General features: G+C 41.0%; 1 protein-coding gene across 5 annotated transcripts in view; it reads left to right on the top strand.

The window, feature by feature from the left end:
- Positions 1-14,623, top strand: part of hmgxb4a (HMG box domain containing 4a) — a 46,917-nt gene that overhangs the window by 2,966 nt on the left and 29,328 nt on the right. For 2 of the 5 annotated variants that reach the window (XM_043679940.1, XM_043679942.1), the window contains exons 2-4: positions 5,976-6,102; positions 9,727-9,875; positions 12,345-12,432. In XM_043679940.1, the coding sequence (XP_043535875.1) occupies positions 6,069-6,102; positions 9,727-9,875; positions 12,345-12,432 (271 nt within the window). In that variant the 5' untranslated portion in view covers positions 5,976-6,068. Of the gene's footprint in view, positions 1-5,975; positions 6,103-9,726; positions 9,876-12,344; positions 12,433-13,012; positions 13,131-13,965; positions 14,131-14,623 lie in introns of those variants that run through there. The other 3 variants (XM_043679943.1, XM_043679944.1, XM_043679945.1) reach the window with 3 other exon arrangements.

Below are 14,623 nucleotides of genomic sequence, written 5' to 3'. Positions count from 1 at the left end.
ATGTTCGACAGCATTACCCAGGGCCCTACAAGTAACTGTATAAGTCCTGCCCTTGTTTGTTTTACCAAAATGCAATATCTTCTATTTATCTAAATTAAACTCCATTTGCCGCTCCTCAATCCGTTGGCACAATTGATCATGGTTCCTTTGTAATCTTAGATAACCATCATTGTTGACCACGTCACCAATTTTCTCCTAAATTCTCATCCAAATTGTTTATATAAATGACAAACAGAAATGGACAGAGCATCAATCCTTATGGAACATCACTGGTCATAGACCTCCAGTCTGAAAATCACCTACACCACCACCCTCTCCCCTACTGTCCAGCCAATTTTATATCCAATTGGCAAGCTTTCCATGAATCCCATATGATCTAATTTTACTAATTAGTCTACCATGTGGAACCTTGTCAAAGGATTTACTGAGTCCATTAGGAGAAAGTGAGGACTGCAGATGCTGGAGATCCGAGTCGAAAAGAGTGGTGCTGGAAAAGCACAGCCAGTCAGCAGCATCCAAGGAGCAGGAGAGTCAAGCTTATGCTCGAAAGGCTGACTCTCCAGCTCCTCATGCTGCCTGACTGGCTGTGCTTTTTCAGCACCACACTTTTCGACTTTACTAAGTCCATGTAGACAACATCTACCGCTCTTCTGTCTGTTAACCTCAAAAACTCAAGTTTGTTGGACAGTATTTCCCATGCACAAAGCCATTCTTCCACAATCCCTCTTCTGAATAAGAATATATAGAACTGGAAAAGATAACTTTGCTCCTCACTCCACAGAAGCTGCCAGACCTGTTGAGTTTCTCAAGTGCTTTCTGTTCCTGTGTTTCTGACCACTGTTTATCTTATCCAAAAGGGTTCCTTTGTGATAGAAATATAAGGAGCAAAGGTCAACCATTCTGCCCTTGGGGCCTTTTCTGCCCTTCACTCAGATTCTGACCGATCTGTTTCTTTCGCTCATTTTCCTGCCTTATTCCTGGATGCTTGAAAGCACTAGATGGAGTATCCACAGCTCTCTGTGATTAAACAAAATTCCACAGATTCTAAATCCTTTAGTTGAGCAAATTGCAGATTGGCCAATAAGTTATTTTGCGATCGTACTGTTTGTTTCCAATCTTCCCAGCATTTCCCCGCTAAGCCCTTTGAGAATGTTATATGAAATGTTTCATTCATTGAAACTCTGAGAAATGTAGACCTAGCCTACTCGATCACACCTCAAAGGCCAATCCTTTCATCCCAAGAATCATACACTTGGAAATCTGCCAAATGTCCAGATTTATGATTTTGCCCTAAATGTTGGCTAGGACTTGCAAAAATCTAATACAGTGAGAAATCGAGACCCGTTATAGGATCGGAAAAAATTACCCAGGAGAAAAAAAACTAGTGAAATTAAAGCCTAAAATTCATCTTTATATCAGATCATTATAACACAATGGAAATCTAGGACTGGAGAACATGTTGCCAGATCCATCTTTTTATCCTTCCTTTTGAAATCAGAACAATTCGTACATACCTATAATGGACAATCCCAAACCAAATAACTATTCAGACATTTTACAGTTTACTCTCAAATTATTCTTTACAGTCAAGGCTTCAAAAAAGTTATTGCTTTGAAGTTATTAAGATTAGGATATGTGTTGCCTTCAAAGAGAGAATTAATTCATAGGGCACATCTGACACTAGCAACACTGCTTTATATTGCCCATTCCTAGTCGGCCTGAAGATATTAATGAGCTGCCTTCTGAAATCACTTTGTTGTAATGGTTTGACAAGACAGCTCGCATGGGCACCTTTACAGAGCAATTGAGTCAACTATGTTGACTGAAGGCAGTTTGGTCTTTGACAGAATGGTTAAAAAGAGCAGGTTTCCTTCCGTAATTATTGAGACAGGTAGGTTTTACGGCAATCCAACAGTTTTATTGTTATATTTTTTGACAGCATTTTAAAGTAAAGCTGTTTTGTGTTCTCTATTGAAATGCAGCCGGTTCTGATATAACGCGATAGTTCTGTTCTTGTGCGATCTCGTATTATAAGAAAATCGTGCAATAGCTGCACTGTCTAAACTAGAGGAGCTGGAATCGCATTGCAGCCAAGATATGTAATAAAAGTTCTCATTATATAAATAACGGTCTAAATGCTTTGATCGCATTAAATCAGAGTCGCATTGAAGAAATGTTTGTCGTAGCAGATCCAATTTACTTCAAATAGAGCACCGTGCAGGAAACATGTGATTTTTAAAAATATGTTCACAATGTATGGCTTTGCTGGCTAGACCAACATTTGTTGGCCTTTCCTGATTGCTGTTGAGAAGGTGGTAATGAGGTATCTTCTTGTACAGCTGTAGCCTGTGTCATATATGTGTATCCTCAGTGATGTTAGGAAGGTAGTCCCAGCAATTGACCCAACAACAGCAAAGGAACGATAATATAATTCCAAATCAGGATGGGTGTGTGGCCTTGGAGGGGAGTTTGCAGGTGGTGGTCCCATGCACCTGTGATACTTGTTTTCTAGTTGGTAGTGATAGTGGCTTTGGAATTTGCTGTTAAAGGAACTTTGGTGTGTTACGACAGCGCATCTCATCCTGGTCGCCATCAGCTGTCCCTCAATTCGAAGATTACATCTGCTCAGGGCTATAAGTATCTTCCTTGGGTCTTCATGTGACTGATTGCCATCCTGCAGATCTTTGGACAGCTGGGGCAGGACGTCCCCAGATGTTGTGGGATCCTGAGTGCAGCATGTACGTCTGCTGCTGCATTGCCTCATCATTAAGGTACTTGGTCTCAAAGCAGCTTGATGGGCATGTTTCCGTTTTAAGTGATTGGTAGCAAGTTCTCCCCAGTCATTAATATTAATTCTGCCACATTTCAGCGAGACTTTCAGGGTGTCTTTTGCATCTTTTTTGTAAGTGATGCACACTGCTGCCTAGTGGAAGGCCTGCACATTAAGAAAAGGACTCGCACAAATACAAAGCTACATCATGGATCGGGAGTACCCCACGAGTAATGGATTGCTTTTGAAGGGCATTGGCTTGTTTTGTAAGCAAAAATGAAATTTTGTATACAGCATTGTATCAGAAAGAGAAATCAAGGAAGATTTGTCTTTACATTCCCACCAGCTGTCTCAAAGTGCACTGCAGCCAAAAAAGTACTTTTTGATGTATAAAGTGTCATGAAGTTGTGTAGAATGCTCATGAAGTGGAAGGCAGGAAGCGAGAATTTGTTTGTAAAAATAATAGGGAAGAATGCATGGTCCCTTTTAAGAGATGAGTGCTTTTCAAAGCTTAGATGTGAAAGTGTCTGCAAGCATCTGGAGATTAGAGTTTTAAAATGGAAACATGTAACAAGTGGCTATATGATTGGAAAACGTCAGACTTGTTTTAATGTTTTGGCAACAAGTTGGATTCAGCCAATTAATTTAAACCAAGCTCTCAGCAATTCAAAGCCAATTGAATTTAAAACTGATGGTGTTGACAATCTGACAGCAAATATATTCTAAGAATTTGATGTGTCATGGGGGTATTTAAAAAGGGGTTTTTGAAAATTGAGAGAGGCCCAACTGCTATCTGAAGAGATATGAAATTTCCAGCTCTCGGGGGGAGGGAAAAGCAGCATCTATTCATAAAGGTACCTGGCACTCTTGGATAATCTTCCTGACACCAGGATTCAGTATTCAGAACAGAATAAATTACAGAGGAAACATTCCAGACAGCAGCAGAATCAGCAGAAGAAAGACTGGAGAGGCAGAGGAGCATTTGGATGACACCATTCTGTGTGAACATTGAGAGACGTAAGTTTTAATTTATTGTTTTATTATTACTTGGAATTATAAAATTCCAAGTAATTCCTCCCCCCCCACCCCCAACTCCTGTACCCAATACTCTGACCAATAAAGGAGAGCATACCAAAAACCGCCTTCACTATTCTATCCATCTGCGACTCCACTTTCAAGGAGCTGTGTCTAATTGATATATACTTGCAGTTATCATGTAGGAATCCTGGCAGCCAATTTCCACGCTGGGATCTCCCATAGGTAGCAATGTGATAATGATCAGGGAATCCTTTCATGATTTTGTTTAATGGATAAATGCTGGCATGGTAATAACAACCCTTTATAAGATAGCATAAAGGGGAATATTCACATCCACTTTTGTATTTGTGCTGATGTTGTGGAGTGGGACTTGAACCAGAGCCCATGTGATGCAGAAGTGGATGTGCTACCTCATGAACCACACCTATGTACACAGTATGAATTAGTTAAATAATCTGGATTTGGGAAGGAATTATGATGAGCACATGGGCAGAATTCCTTGCTTTCTTTGAGTGGTGCCATGGCTTCTTCATATCCATCTGTGCCTGGCGATGGAGTTTACATTTTATTGTTAGCATTTGAACGTGGAGTAGTGATATCAGAGGGAAGGAACTGGGGAAAGGAATGAGAGTATCCAGTCTAGATGGACGAATATTGTCTAAAACACCAGTAAGGGTTCCCCTGTTCAACATGCAAGATGGGCAAAGATTCAATGCATGTTGTTGCATCAGAAAATCTCAGGAACACAGCTTACTTACAATGACTAGCAAAGTCAAACCATATCTGGTACATACTCACCCTCCATCAAAAGTTTTAGCGAATTGTCCTGGCCACAAGTTTCAGCTGTGAATGTATTTTAAAGGTAAGCTCTTGAGGAGCAACCTCCTAGGGAAGGCGTTCATGTTTGACTTTTCTCGCTAGGTGAACAGCCGTTGAGACGATATAATCTATATGATCTGAGTATTAGGTTGGGGAAGGTTCACCTTTAATTTCATTTTATGACTGCTGACTGAGTTGATGAAAGAATGACATTAATAATAACACATACCCATCTGACTTGAACTGTGCCAATGACTTAAAATCCTGATGCTCCCTTTCCATCAACGCTGTGGGTGTACATAAACTGCAGCAGTGCAAGAATGTAGCTCACCATCACCTTCTCAAAGGCAACAAATGCTGGCCTAGTCAGAGATGCATTGCGTCCCATGATGGAATGAAAAACAAATCTGAGATTATTTCCAGTTTTTTTTTAATGTTCCTGGGTTGTGGATGTTTCTAACTAGGCCAGCATGTATTGCCTATCTCTAATTGCTCTTGATAAGGTGGTGGAGAGTTGTTGTCTTAAACCACTGCAGTCTTTTTGGTGTAGGTATATCCACAATGCTGTTAGGAAGAGAGTTTTTAACCTAGACCCAGAATGGTGATCCATTCAAGTCATGATGTTGTGTGATTTAGAGAAGAATTTATTGCTGGTAGTGTTCGCATGTATCTGCGGCCCAAGTACTTTTTTAGAGAGTATGAGTCATGGGTTTGGAATAAATTAATGGAATTTATTGATGTTAAAACTGCTGCTTTAATTGTGCTGCCTGTTTCAAATGTTATTTAAACATGACACCAGCAGCGATCTGTGTAGACTGGAAGAGATGATGATGATGTATAGTTGTAAATATTCCATAGAATTTGCAGAGCACAGAATCACAGAAAGCTTATGGCACAGAAAGTGGCCACTTGGCCCATCATGTCCATGCTGGTGCTAATATGCCCATGCTTTCTCCCACTTTTGCATCACCTCCTACATATTCTCCTAAACCTTTCTATATGCCCATCTCATTCCTTTTTCAATCATCTTGTCAAGTCCAGAAATCCCATAAAGATATCCATGATATGTTAGTAATTACTTGATATGATAAATTCCACGTTCTCAACTTTCTGTAGATCAGTGCATTTCTGAAATATTTCTTGCATTTTTTAAAATAACCACAAGCCATATTTTTGGATTTCTTCACAGTATTTCTGTCTATATATTTTTTTTCTAATGTGCACCAGGTCACCCTGCACCCCCAGGGGAAAAAGCTCCAGGCCGTCTCATCCTTCCTGATAATTATGTCCTGTGAAAAGAGATATGTTAAAATATGATATTTTTGTTTTTCTCTCTTATATGCTGCAGGATTATATGCAGATGAGATCTCCAACTGGCCGAAGCACCTGGTTTTCTAAATGTTTGCCCAGTCAGACAATATTTTAAATTCAAATTCCAGTCATGGCTTATGATGAAGCATTCAAGAGAAAAGAAGGTAATTTGCTTTGGGTGATGTCAGATTGAATGTAGCTTGGACCAACCCAGTTGTGTCTAAACTGTATGATTTTTGTTTGGAAAGAGTCCTAGATGCTTAACTAAGCTCAGAAGCTCTCACGTTCTTGCGTGGTTAATTTCCTGCTGCTGTTTTGAACCTGCACAGTTTCAGTTTTTAAATCTGTTCCATCAGATGTTTACTTTTTGGTATAGTACAAAGAGACATTTGGTTTGTTGAGGTTGCTTTTACAGTTTATTTTAATATAATAGACATGAAATTTTATAAATGTCTTTTATTTCAAGGGGCACTATTTAAGTTTTGGAGTGGTTCATGTACCTTGTCATACATATTGTTACTAACATATTGTTAATGGCCCTCTTTATGCAGTGCAAACTTGCTGTTTACGTTTTTTAAGTAATTCATTTCTGTATCTTGAGATTCTTGCCCTGCTACCACAACCTGACTTATCAAAAAGCATTAACTTGTTGTGAAATGTGAACAGGCCAAAAGAGCCATTTTCAAACGTGAAAGTTAATATTGCTTAGAATCCAAGCAAAACAAAGTAGAAAAATCAGAACTCAGGACACAAGATTCCTGGGTTAACATGAGCAACCTTTTTGACTGGGAATCATCTGATTCAAATCATAATATTCACATACGCTATTTGGGAACCAGGAGTAGGAGTCCCGGCCGATTCCTGTAGAAGCGCTCTCTCCCCGTGTCCACTGCAGGTCTGGTGAGCTGATCTGCCGAAGTCTGGTGCTTCTCCCTTTGCTGGTTTGTATTGTTTATCAGTTTTGGTACACATGCTCTCAGTACTAAAATAAAACTTTGTTGCAATAATGCTGTATGGCAGAGGCCTTTTCTCCTGCCAATGTAATATACACTGGGCCATTTATAGGGTTTCCAACAAAAGTGTGCCCAGTTTGCTTTAGCGACTATGCATCCAGCTGCCTTAAATACTAAACTCTGGAATTCCATATCTAAACCTCTCAGTCTCTTGCCTCTCTCTATTCTGGAAAGCTACTTAAAAACCTATCTCTTTGACCAAGCTTTTGGCTATCGCTTGAGTGGCCCAGTATCAGTTTTTTTTGATAGCAGTCCTGAGAGTCTTGATTTACTAGTGTAAAGGAATTTGTTGAGCAAATTCCATGCAGTACATTAAGTTTTATGGTAGCTGTCTTTATTTCTTATTTGTCACAATTTAATTGCAGTCATAAGATAATTAGACATATAAACAGTAACAGTATGTGGGATGGCAAACTGTAACGTTGCACCTTCTCTCAATAGTTCACAAAATCCTTTGTATTTGCAGCATGTGATTAATTTAAATAGTTAATGGGATGGGTGCATGGTGACTTAGCGTATGATCTTTTATCTCTGGGACGTGGGTTCCAATTCACGTGGACTGAATGAATGAATATCTACGTTTTGTAGCCATGCCTGGAAAAACCCAAAATTTAACCCATCTGCCTCAGGTTTTCAATGTAAGTCTACAGCACAAGACTTTCCTTCAGCTGGCATAGACTGGACCAGAATTTACAAAATGATCTTGAGTTGCCTTTTGTTCGCACTTCTGAAATTCCTGAGAGCAGTACTGCACCAGCTCCCCTGACACACACATTCATCCATTTACTTTCCCATCAGCCTTTGGCACCATCAGACAGTCACACAAAGCTCACAAATCTTGTGGGTCTCTGTTGCCAGCACAAGGTAGGTTGGGGCAATAAAGCTTGCTGATGACCGATCAGGAGGTGCTCTTCTGCACCACTTAGTGTAAAGATGTACTGCATCTGCTCTGTTATTCCTGCTGTGGGAATGTTTAATGCTGATATTGAAGACAAAACAAGTGATGGTTGTGGTGGAACTCAATTGTAAGCGTTGATGTTTCTTACCTTTGAACACAAATATATTTGAATAAGATGCTCTGATCATAACTTTTTTGTATCTTCAAAAACCTAATAAATATGCTTTGTTTCAAGTTATTTTTCACCGAGCTACTAATTTGATATTTGTTTTCAGTCCACCTTTTTGCTTCCATTACTTCATGTAAAAGGAGGGTCCTGACGCAGTCAGGCAGGACATTACATGCTCCAGAGATACTCTCCAACTTCCTTGTTGCAGCTCAGTTGATTGACCTGCTAAGAAGCATCCTCGAGTTGGAAGCCAGGCAAGAATGTGATACTCATTTTCTAGGGGAGGCCCAAACACAAATTAATACCGTTGGACTTTCACTTGGCTGTTCTACTGTGGAGTTTAACACCCTGACATTACGGGCATTCAGTACAGGCTGTTCGGCCCCAGGAGCTTGTTCTGTCATTCAGTTGAATCATTGCTGAGGAGCAGCAACATCAATATCTCTCCTGCAACTGAATGGCAAACCACGATGCTTTTGGATTTTAAAAAATATTGAACACGTTCTGCAGAATTCGAGAAAAAATGTGGGATAGGAATGGATATAGACTTTTAATATGTTTGACTTGTAGTCACCTGCCTTTTCTGGATTGTTATGGAACTCTTTCATATGTGTTCAGATTCGATCCTAATAGATTTCTAAAGGTCCTCCATCATGATTGTCGAGGATCTTTAGAATGTGATTAGTTAGTCTGATTTTCAGGAGGATAATAGGCCACCTGCTTATCATGCTTTACAAAAGGGAATTGGAGAAACAACTGGAAAGGTAAAAGAAATTGCAGGGCTCCTGGGAAAAAGGAGGGACCAGCTGAGTTGCTGTTGCAGAGTGTTGGACGATTATGCCTAGCCAAATGGACCCCTTTCCTTGATGTAACCATTCTGTGATTCCACTGAAGCTTGAGCATGTGCATTCAGGGTGATTCTTCTGATCATTGAATTCAAAAATGTATTTGAGGTTTAGTGCATCGAGTGCTTGCTGCGACCATTGGTGTGGGCTATTTTTCATTACCTATCTTGAGGAATGCCAAAGAGCACGCTGATGATGGTTTATGCAGAAGAAGAAACCCTTTACGATGCTGGACTTCCCAAACGCGCACACCTGATTTTATCAACTTAACATTTAAACTTGCTTATCCATACACTATGATTGTTTGGTACACTGAAGTCTTGGAGTGATGCAAGATGTCAGTTTACACCTAGGATAATGTCAAATGCTTTGTCAAGAGGAGGCAAAGTTGTAGAGCTGCACATATCGGGGTGCTCCATTGCATTGGAGAGGCTGGTTACAGAGTGTCACAGGGAGAGACCTGTTAAAAAGCTTTCTCTTGATAGGTGATTGGCTTTCATGTTGCAGAAGAGGAGATGGTAAATGAACCAAGGCTGACCTGTTCTAATGAACGAGGCTGAGACCACCAGTTCTTGACTGGGCCTCTTTGTGAGGAGCATTCAACTGCACATCTAATAGAAATAACCCACCCATGCTTAAAACTCCTGCAGGTCATAAAGGAACTGCAATGATAGTGCTGGAAAGGAGCATGAAGCCCAAATCATTGTACCCCTGAGCTGAAAGAGGAAAGGTGTCACTGCCAGGAAGCACCTTCTTTTCCACATTGCTTCCCTCCCCTCCCAAAACAAAAATTGGAGGGGTAAATATATATACATATTTCAAATATAAATAGATGATTTGTAAGCCCTTTACTGCTGTTGCAGATTGTGTAGTGGGTGAAAGCGGAATTGAAGAGGTGGGTCTGGCAGCAGGCAGAAGCCAACGAGAGAAGAAGCGCTCGTATAAAGATTTGCTGAGAGAAGAGGAGGAAATAGATGCAGAAGTCCGAAAGTCAGCCAAAAAGAAAGCGAAGGTGAGGGCTGTTTCTGTTTTTTGTTTTCTAAACCTTGCTGTTTTTTTGCCCATCCTGTGTGCAGCTGCTCCCACCTCGCATCTGCCTCCATCTAAGAAAGTGTGACCAGAAGGGCGTTAGATCTAGGAACTGTGATTCAGACGGGGAAGCTGAGAAGCATCCACCCAAGGCGTACTTGTTTTATTTTGATCGCAGCACAACCCAAAGCAGGAAAACTGCAATGGCCTGGCTCACTCACAACAGACATATCAAAAAGCATCTTTCAAATAATCACTCTTCGTTCTTTGCAGTTGGTTGGAAGGTTGGGAGTGATGGTGCGGTGGAGGGAATGACTGACTGAAAAATCTTTGAATCGGATTTTTCTGAACTTTGGCAATCATGATTAAACACTGGAATACAGTAAGCATTTCCACCTGTTCGTCAGTGAATTTGCAAGTTCAGCCCATATTATGGGTCAGTCTTTACGGGCTCCTTCCTGTCACCTTCCATCTCCATTGCTCCTACTGTGACAGTTGAGTCACAAGCCAATCCTTGTCTTGCTGTCAGAACTATCATGTGCGTTGTGATTGATGGAAAAAATGCTGTGCTCTTGGTTACAGGCAGATGAAAGCTAACTTTGATAACAGCAATTTCCTGAATCTTGGCGTTCCTTCCACTCATTTTGTACTGCATGAAAAATCCCAAGTGTCACTTGCCTTGCTAAGTGTATGTTGTGAGAATATGATCCCAGGCATATTCTGACTTGGACAGGGGCTGGTAAGGAAGCATTACAGTTCTCACTCCTGGAGTACAAGAGGATAAATCAGCTGCTTCGGATCAATATACAGCAATCAGTGCTGGTCTTGCTGCAGCCAAACATTCTGCTATCGTTCATTTTTGAGGTATCGACACGAATAGTGGGTGAATACTGGAGTGTGTGCGCTACCTGTGGAACCATAACTGAAGGAGGAGTCAGAAAAAGGGAGAATATTTCCCTTTGTGGAACCACAGTGAGGTTTGCTCTTTGTGAGCACTCTCTCTCAATTGTTTTGTCTCTGTTGTCTTCCTACCATTTCTCGATCATATTGCATCTGTTGTGTTTTTCCAAATATGACTCTTTACATGCAGAGGGGCATCCGTCACTGACACGACATTAACTTGTACACTGGCAACATTATGGCATCCTATTCTAACATACAGTTGGTGCAACAACTTATACAATATCCTTTTTTTCCCTTTTTTAGTTTTACACTTTTTTTTAAACAACTGCCATATTTAGTTCTCATCGTTGAGCTGCTTTGTAGTTTGTTGTTGTCTATGGTCAGTGTTTTCCTATCTCTTGATGGAGAGCCATAGTTTGCTTTCAGTGGGGCAACTAAGATCGAGAACTTATTTGGTGGATCAACTGTAAGCCACACCCTGCTTTGCCACATGTTGGCTATCGACAAACACGCCTTTCTGAATCATCACTAATAAACAGGGAGCTGTGTGGTCACATCATTGTCTTAACTTGCATTGTGTACTGTGAGGGTAAGTTACTCAGTGCAGTTCCTTGTGAATTTTATGTTACAAAGTGCTTGGTGTAATTGAGAGGATCATCAGAAACTGACATCTGAAGGTGATGGACTGGAAAACGGCAGCTGGCCCAAAACCTCCAACCTGTACTACAGTGGTTGCTTTGTTATGGACAGATCTCTTCAATTATCTCTCATACGGAGGAGTACCATTGGGATCATTATCATTCAATGTTCAAGAATTGGGTAATTTGGAGAGTTTCCTGAATAATGTAAAATAGAAATTTATTGAACATTATTACATTGCTGTATGGCTGATGGATGCAATCCTGTATTCCAAGTTTAAGTGGGTTTGTTCCTTCAGCATTGCTGCCACCATAACCTCGGAGGCCTTCCACAAAAGCCAACAACATCTCACGGTTGTTGATAATTGTTGAAACCTTTGCATGTGCAATCTTGTATGTTGATAATGAGGTCCCTCGCACTTGGAGGATGTCCACTTTCCCTGAAGATGTTGCAACATTCTGTAAGGACCAAGGCACCCTCTACTAACATGTTTCTAGACTGACAAGCATTGGTGTCTACCCCAAAAGGTGCTGGGTTGTTTTCTGTTCTGCTTTGCTGGAATCTACTTGAATAAAGTTGTAGAATTTTGAGGGCAGGTTTGTGCTGTAGACTACTGAGAGTTTGAACGAAATGATCCAAGCTCGTTTTCCTCAGTGTGAGAGTTTCCACACCCCAACTATGAAGGCTCATGCAGCACAAAGGAAAGAGTTGTGATGTAATGCACCACAACACCCATCCTCCAGTTTGATCCTTTTCCAAAAGCTTGTTGCTCATCTCTTAATTATCCATTTAACCTTGACTTGTATTGATAAACATATACTTTGTTGTAGTTACTAAATGTTTGCTTACGTTCATGTTTAATGGCTGTAAAGTTTTGAATTTAAACCTTAGTTTTACTGTTGTAATTCAGGATACTGAAGGTTTCCTGTTGGCTGCCGATATTCATAAGAAAAAGAAGAAATTACATCATTTAATGGGCGAAGAATTCTATTATGGAGGTATTTTCTGAAGTTATTTCCGACATTAGTTTTTGACTGTGATCTCTCTCTCTCCTTTGGATGAAAGTCAAGGCACTAGAAAAGGTGCAGAAAATATTTACCAAGCTGATGTTGAAGCTAACTGTGAGGAAAGGTTGAACAGGTTGAGGCTCCTTACTCTAGAAAAGACTGCAAGGTGACTTTTGAATAGAGTTTGTTAAAATTAACAAAAGGTTGGAGAATATTGAGAAGATTAAATTAAATTAAATTACTTTGTGTGGAAACAGGCCCTTCGGCCCAACAAGTCCACACCGCCCCGCCGAAGCGCAACCCACCCATACCAGATGTTTCCACTTGTTAGGAGTCTGAGGTGTATTTCTATACAGAAGTCTGTCCCAGCAAATTTCTTGTGTTTGAAGACACTGGCTATATGGCATCATCTCTTGGTAAGGTGCTGGACATTGATGATTCTCTCCACAGAACTAAAAAAAATAAAAAATAACAAAGAAGGTCATGGTGTTTATCTTCATGTCTCCTTGGGTTCGTTTGCCTCTGGTTACCCACCTCTTTAACAATCGGAATTTTTCTCCTATCTTTGCAGCCTATCAAAACCCTTCATAATTATGAACACCTCCAGTAAATCTCCCCTTAGCCTTCTCAGCTTGAAAGAGGATAATCTCAGCTTCTCCTATCACAAAGTCCCATAAGCCCTTTCTCAGGTATGAGTTTTTTGCTTGAAAGTGAATTAGCAGGCTCTTATGATAATATGTATTTTTCATAACAATGCTGTTTGATAGCATACTCTCAATACTGGACCGTTTTGTGGGATTGTGCAGGGTTGAATTGAATTGAATTGAATTTATTGTCACATGTACCGAGGCACAGTGAAAAGCTTTGTCATGCGAGCAATACAGGCAGATCACATGGTTACGTAGCATAGATAAGTAAATAATAATAGGTTAACAGTGGCAAAAACAAAAATATGGGTACAGGCGAATGTTAAGAGTTTGAGAGTCCACTCCGTATTCTAACATTAGGATAGAAACAGTTTCGAAACCGGCTGGTGCGTGTGTTCAGGCTTCTGTACCTTCTCCCCGATGTAGAGGTTGTAGAAAACATTGCCAGGGTGGGATGGATCTTTGAGAATGCTGGCGTCCTTTCCTTGACAGTGGGCCTGGTAGATGGATTCTGTAGATGGGAGGTTGGCCTTTATGATTGTCCGGGCCAAGTTCGCCACTCTCCGTAACCTTCTCCAATCTTGAATGGTACAGTTGCCATACTAGGTAGTGAAACATCCAGACAGAATGCTCTTAATGGCGCACCTATAAAAGTTGGCATGGGTATTCGCCGTCATGCCAAATTTCCTCAGCTGCCTGAGGAAGAAGAGATGTTGGGCCTTTGTAACCAGTGCGTCCACATGAGTCCAAGAAAGCTTGTGGATCACCACTCCCAGTAGCTTGACACTCTCCACTTGTTCCACCTTTGTGCTGTTAATGTGTAGGGGGGCATGAGTAACATCCCGCCGAAAGTCAATAATGAGTTCCTTGGTTTTGCTGGCATTGAGAGCTAGGTTGTTCTAGGTGCACCTTTTTCCAGGTCTTCCATCTGCCTTCTGTAATCTATTTTGTTGCCATCTGGGATTCGACCGACTATGGTGGTGTCATCAGCGAACCTGTAAATGGCATCAGCCTGGTATTTGGTGACAGTCATGGGTATATGGTGAGTACAATCGAGGGCTCCAGTGCTGAATGTTAATGAGGATGAAATATTGTCCCCAATCTTCACTGATTGTGGCCTGTGGGTCAGGAAACTGAGGATCCAATTGCAGAGAGTGGGGCTTAGTCCGAGATCATTAAGTTTAGTAATGGGTCTCGAGGGGATAACAGTATTGAAGATTGATCTGTAGTCAATGAGTAGGATCCTTACATAGCTGTTCTTGGTGTCAAGATGTTCTAGGGAGGAGTGAAGGGCAAGTGATATGGTATCTGATGTGGATCTGTTCGACAGGCAAATTGGAGTGGGTCAAGAGTAGTGGGGAGGCTGGAGTCGATTAATGCCATGACCACCGAAGTTAGGGCCATTGGGCGGTAGCCATTGAGACAAGCTGCATGAGCCTTCTTAGGCACAGGGATGATGTTGACTCTCTTGAAACAGGCAGAGACAGTGGCCTGCTGCAGGGAAAGATTGAAGATGTCTGAGAAGACCTCTGACA

The sequence above is a fragment of the Chiloscyllium plagiosum genome, chromosome 39 (assembly GCF_004010195.1).
Source record: "Chiloscyllium plagiosum isolate BGI_BamShark_2017 chromosome 39, ASM401019v2, whole genome shotgun sequence".
NCBI classification, from domain to species: domain Eukaryota; kingdom Metazoa; phylum Chordata; class Chondrichthyes; order Orectolobiformes; family Hemiscylliidae; genus Chiloscyllium; species Chiloscyllium plagiosum.
This window is presented reverse-complemented; position numbering and strand designations above follow the sequence as displayed.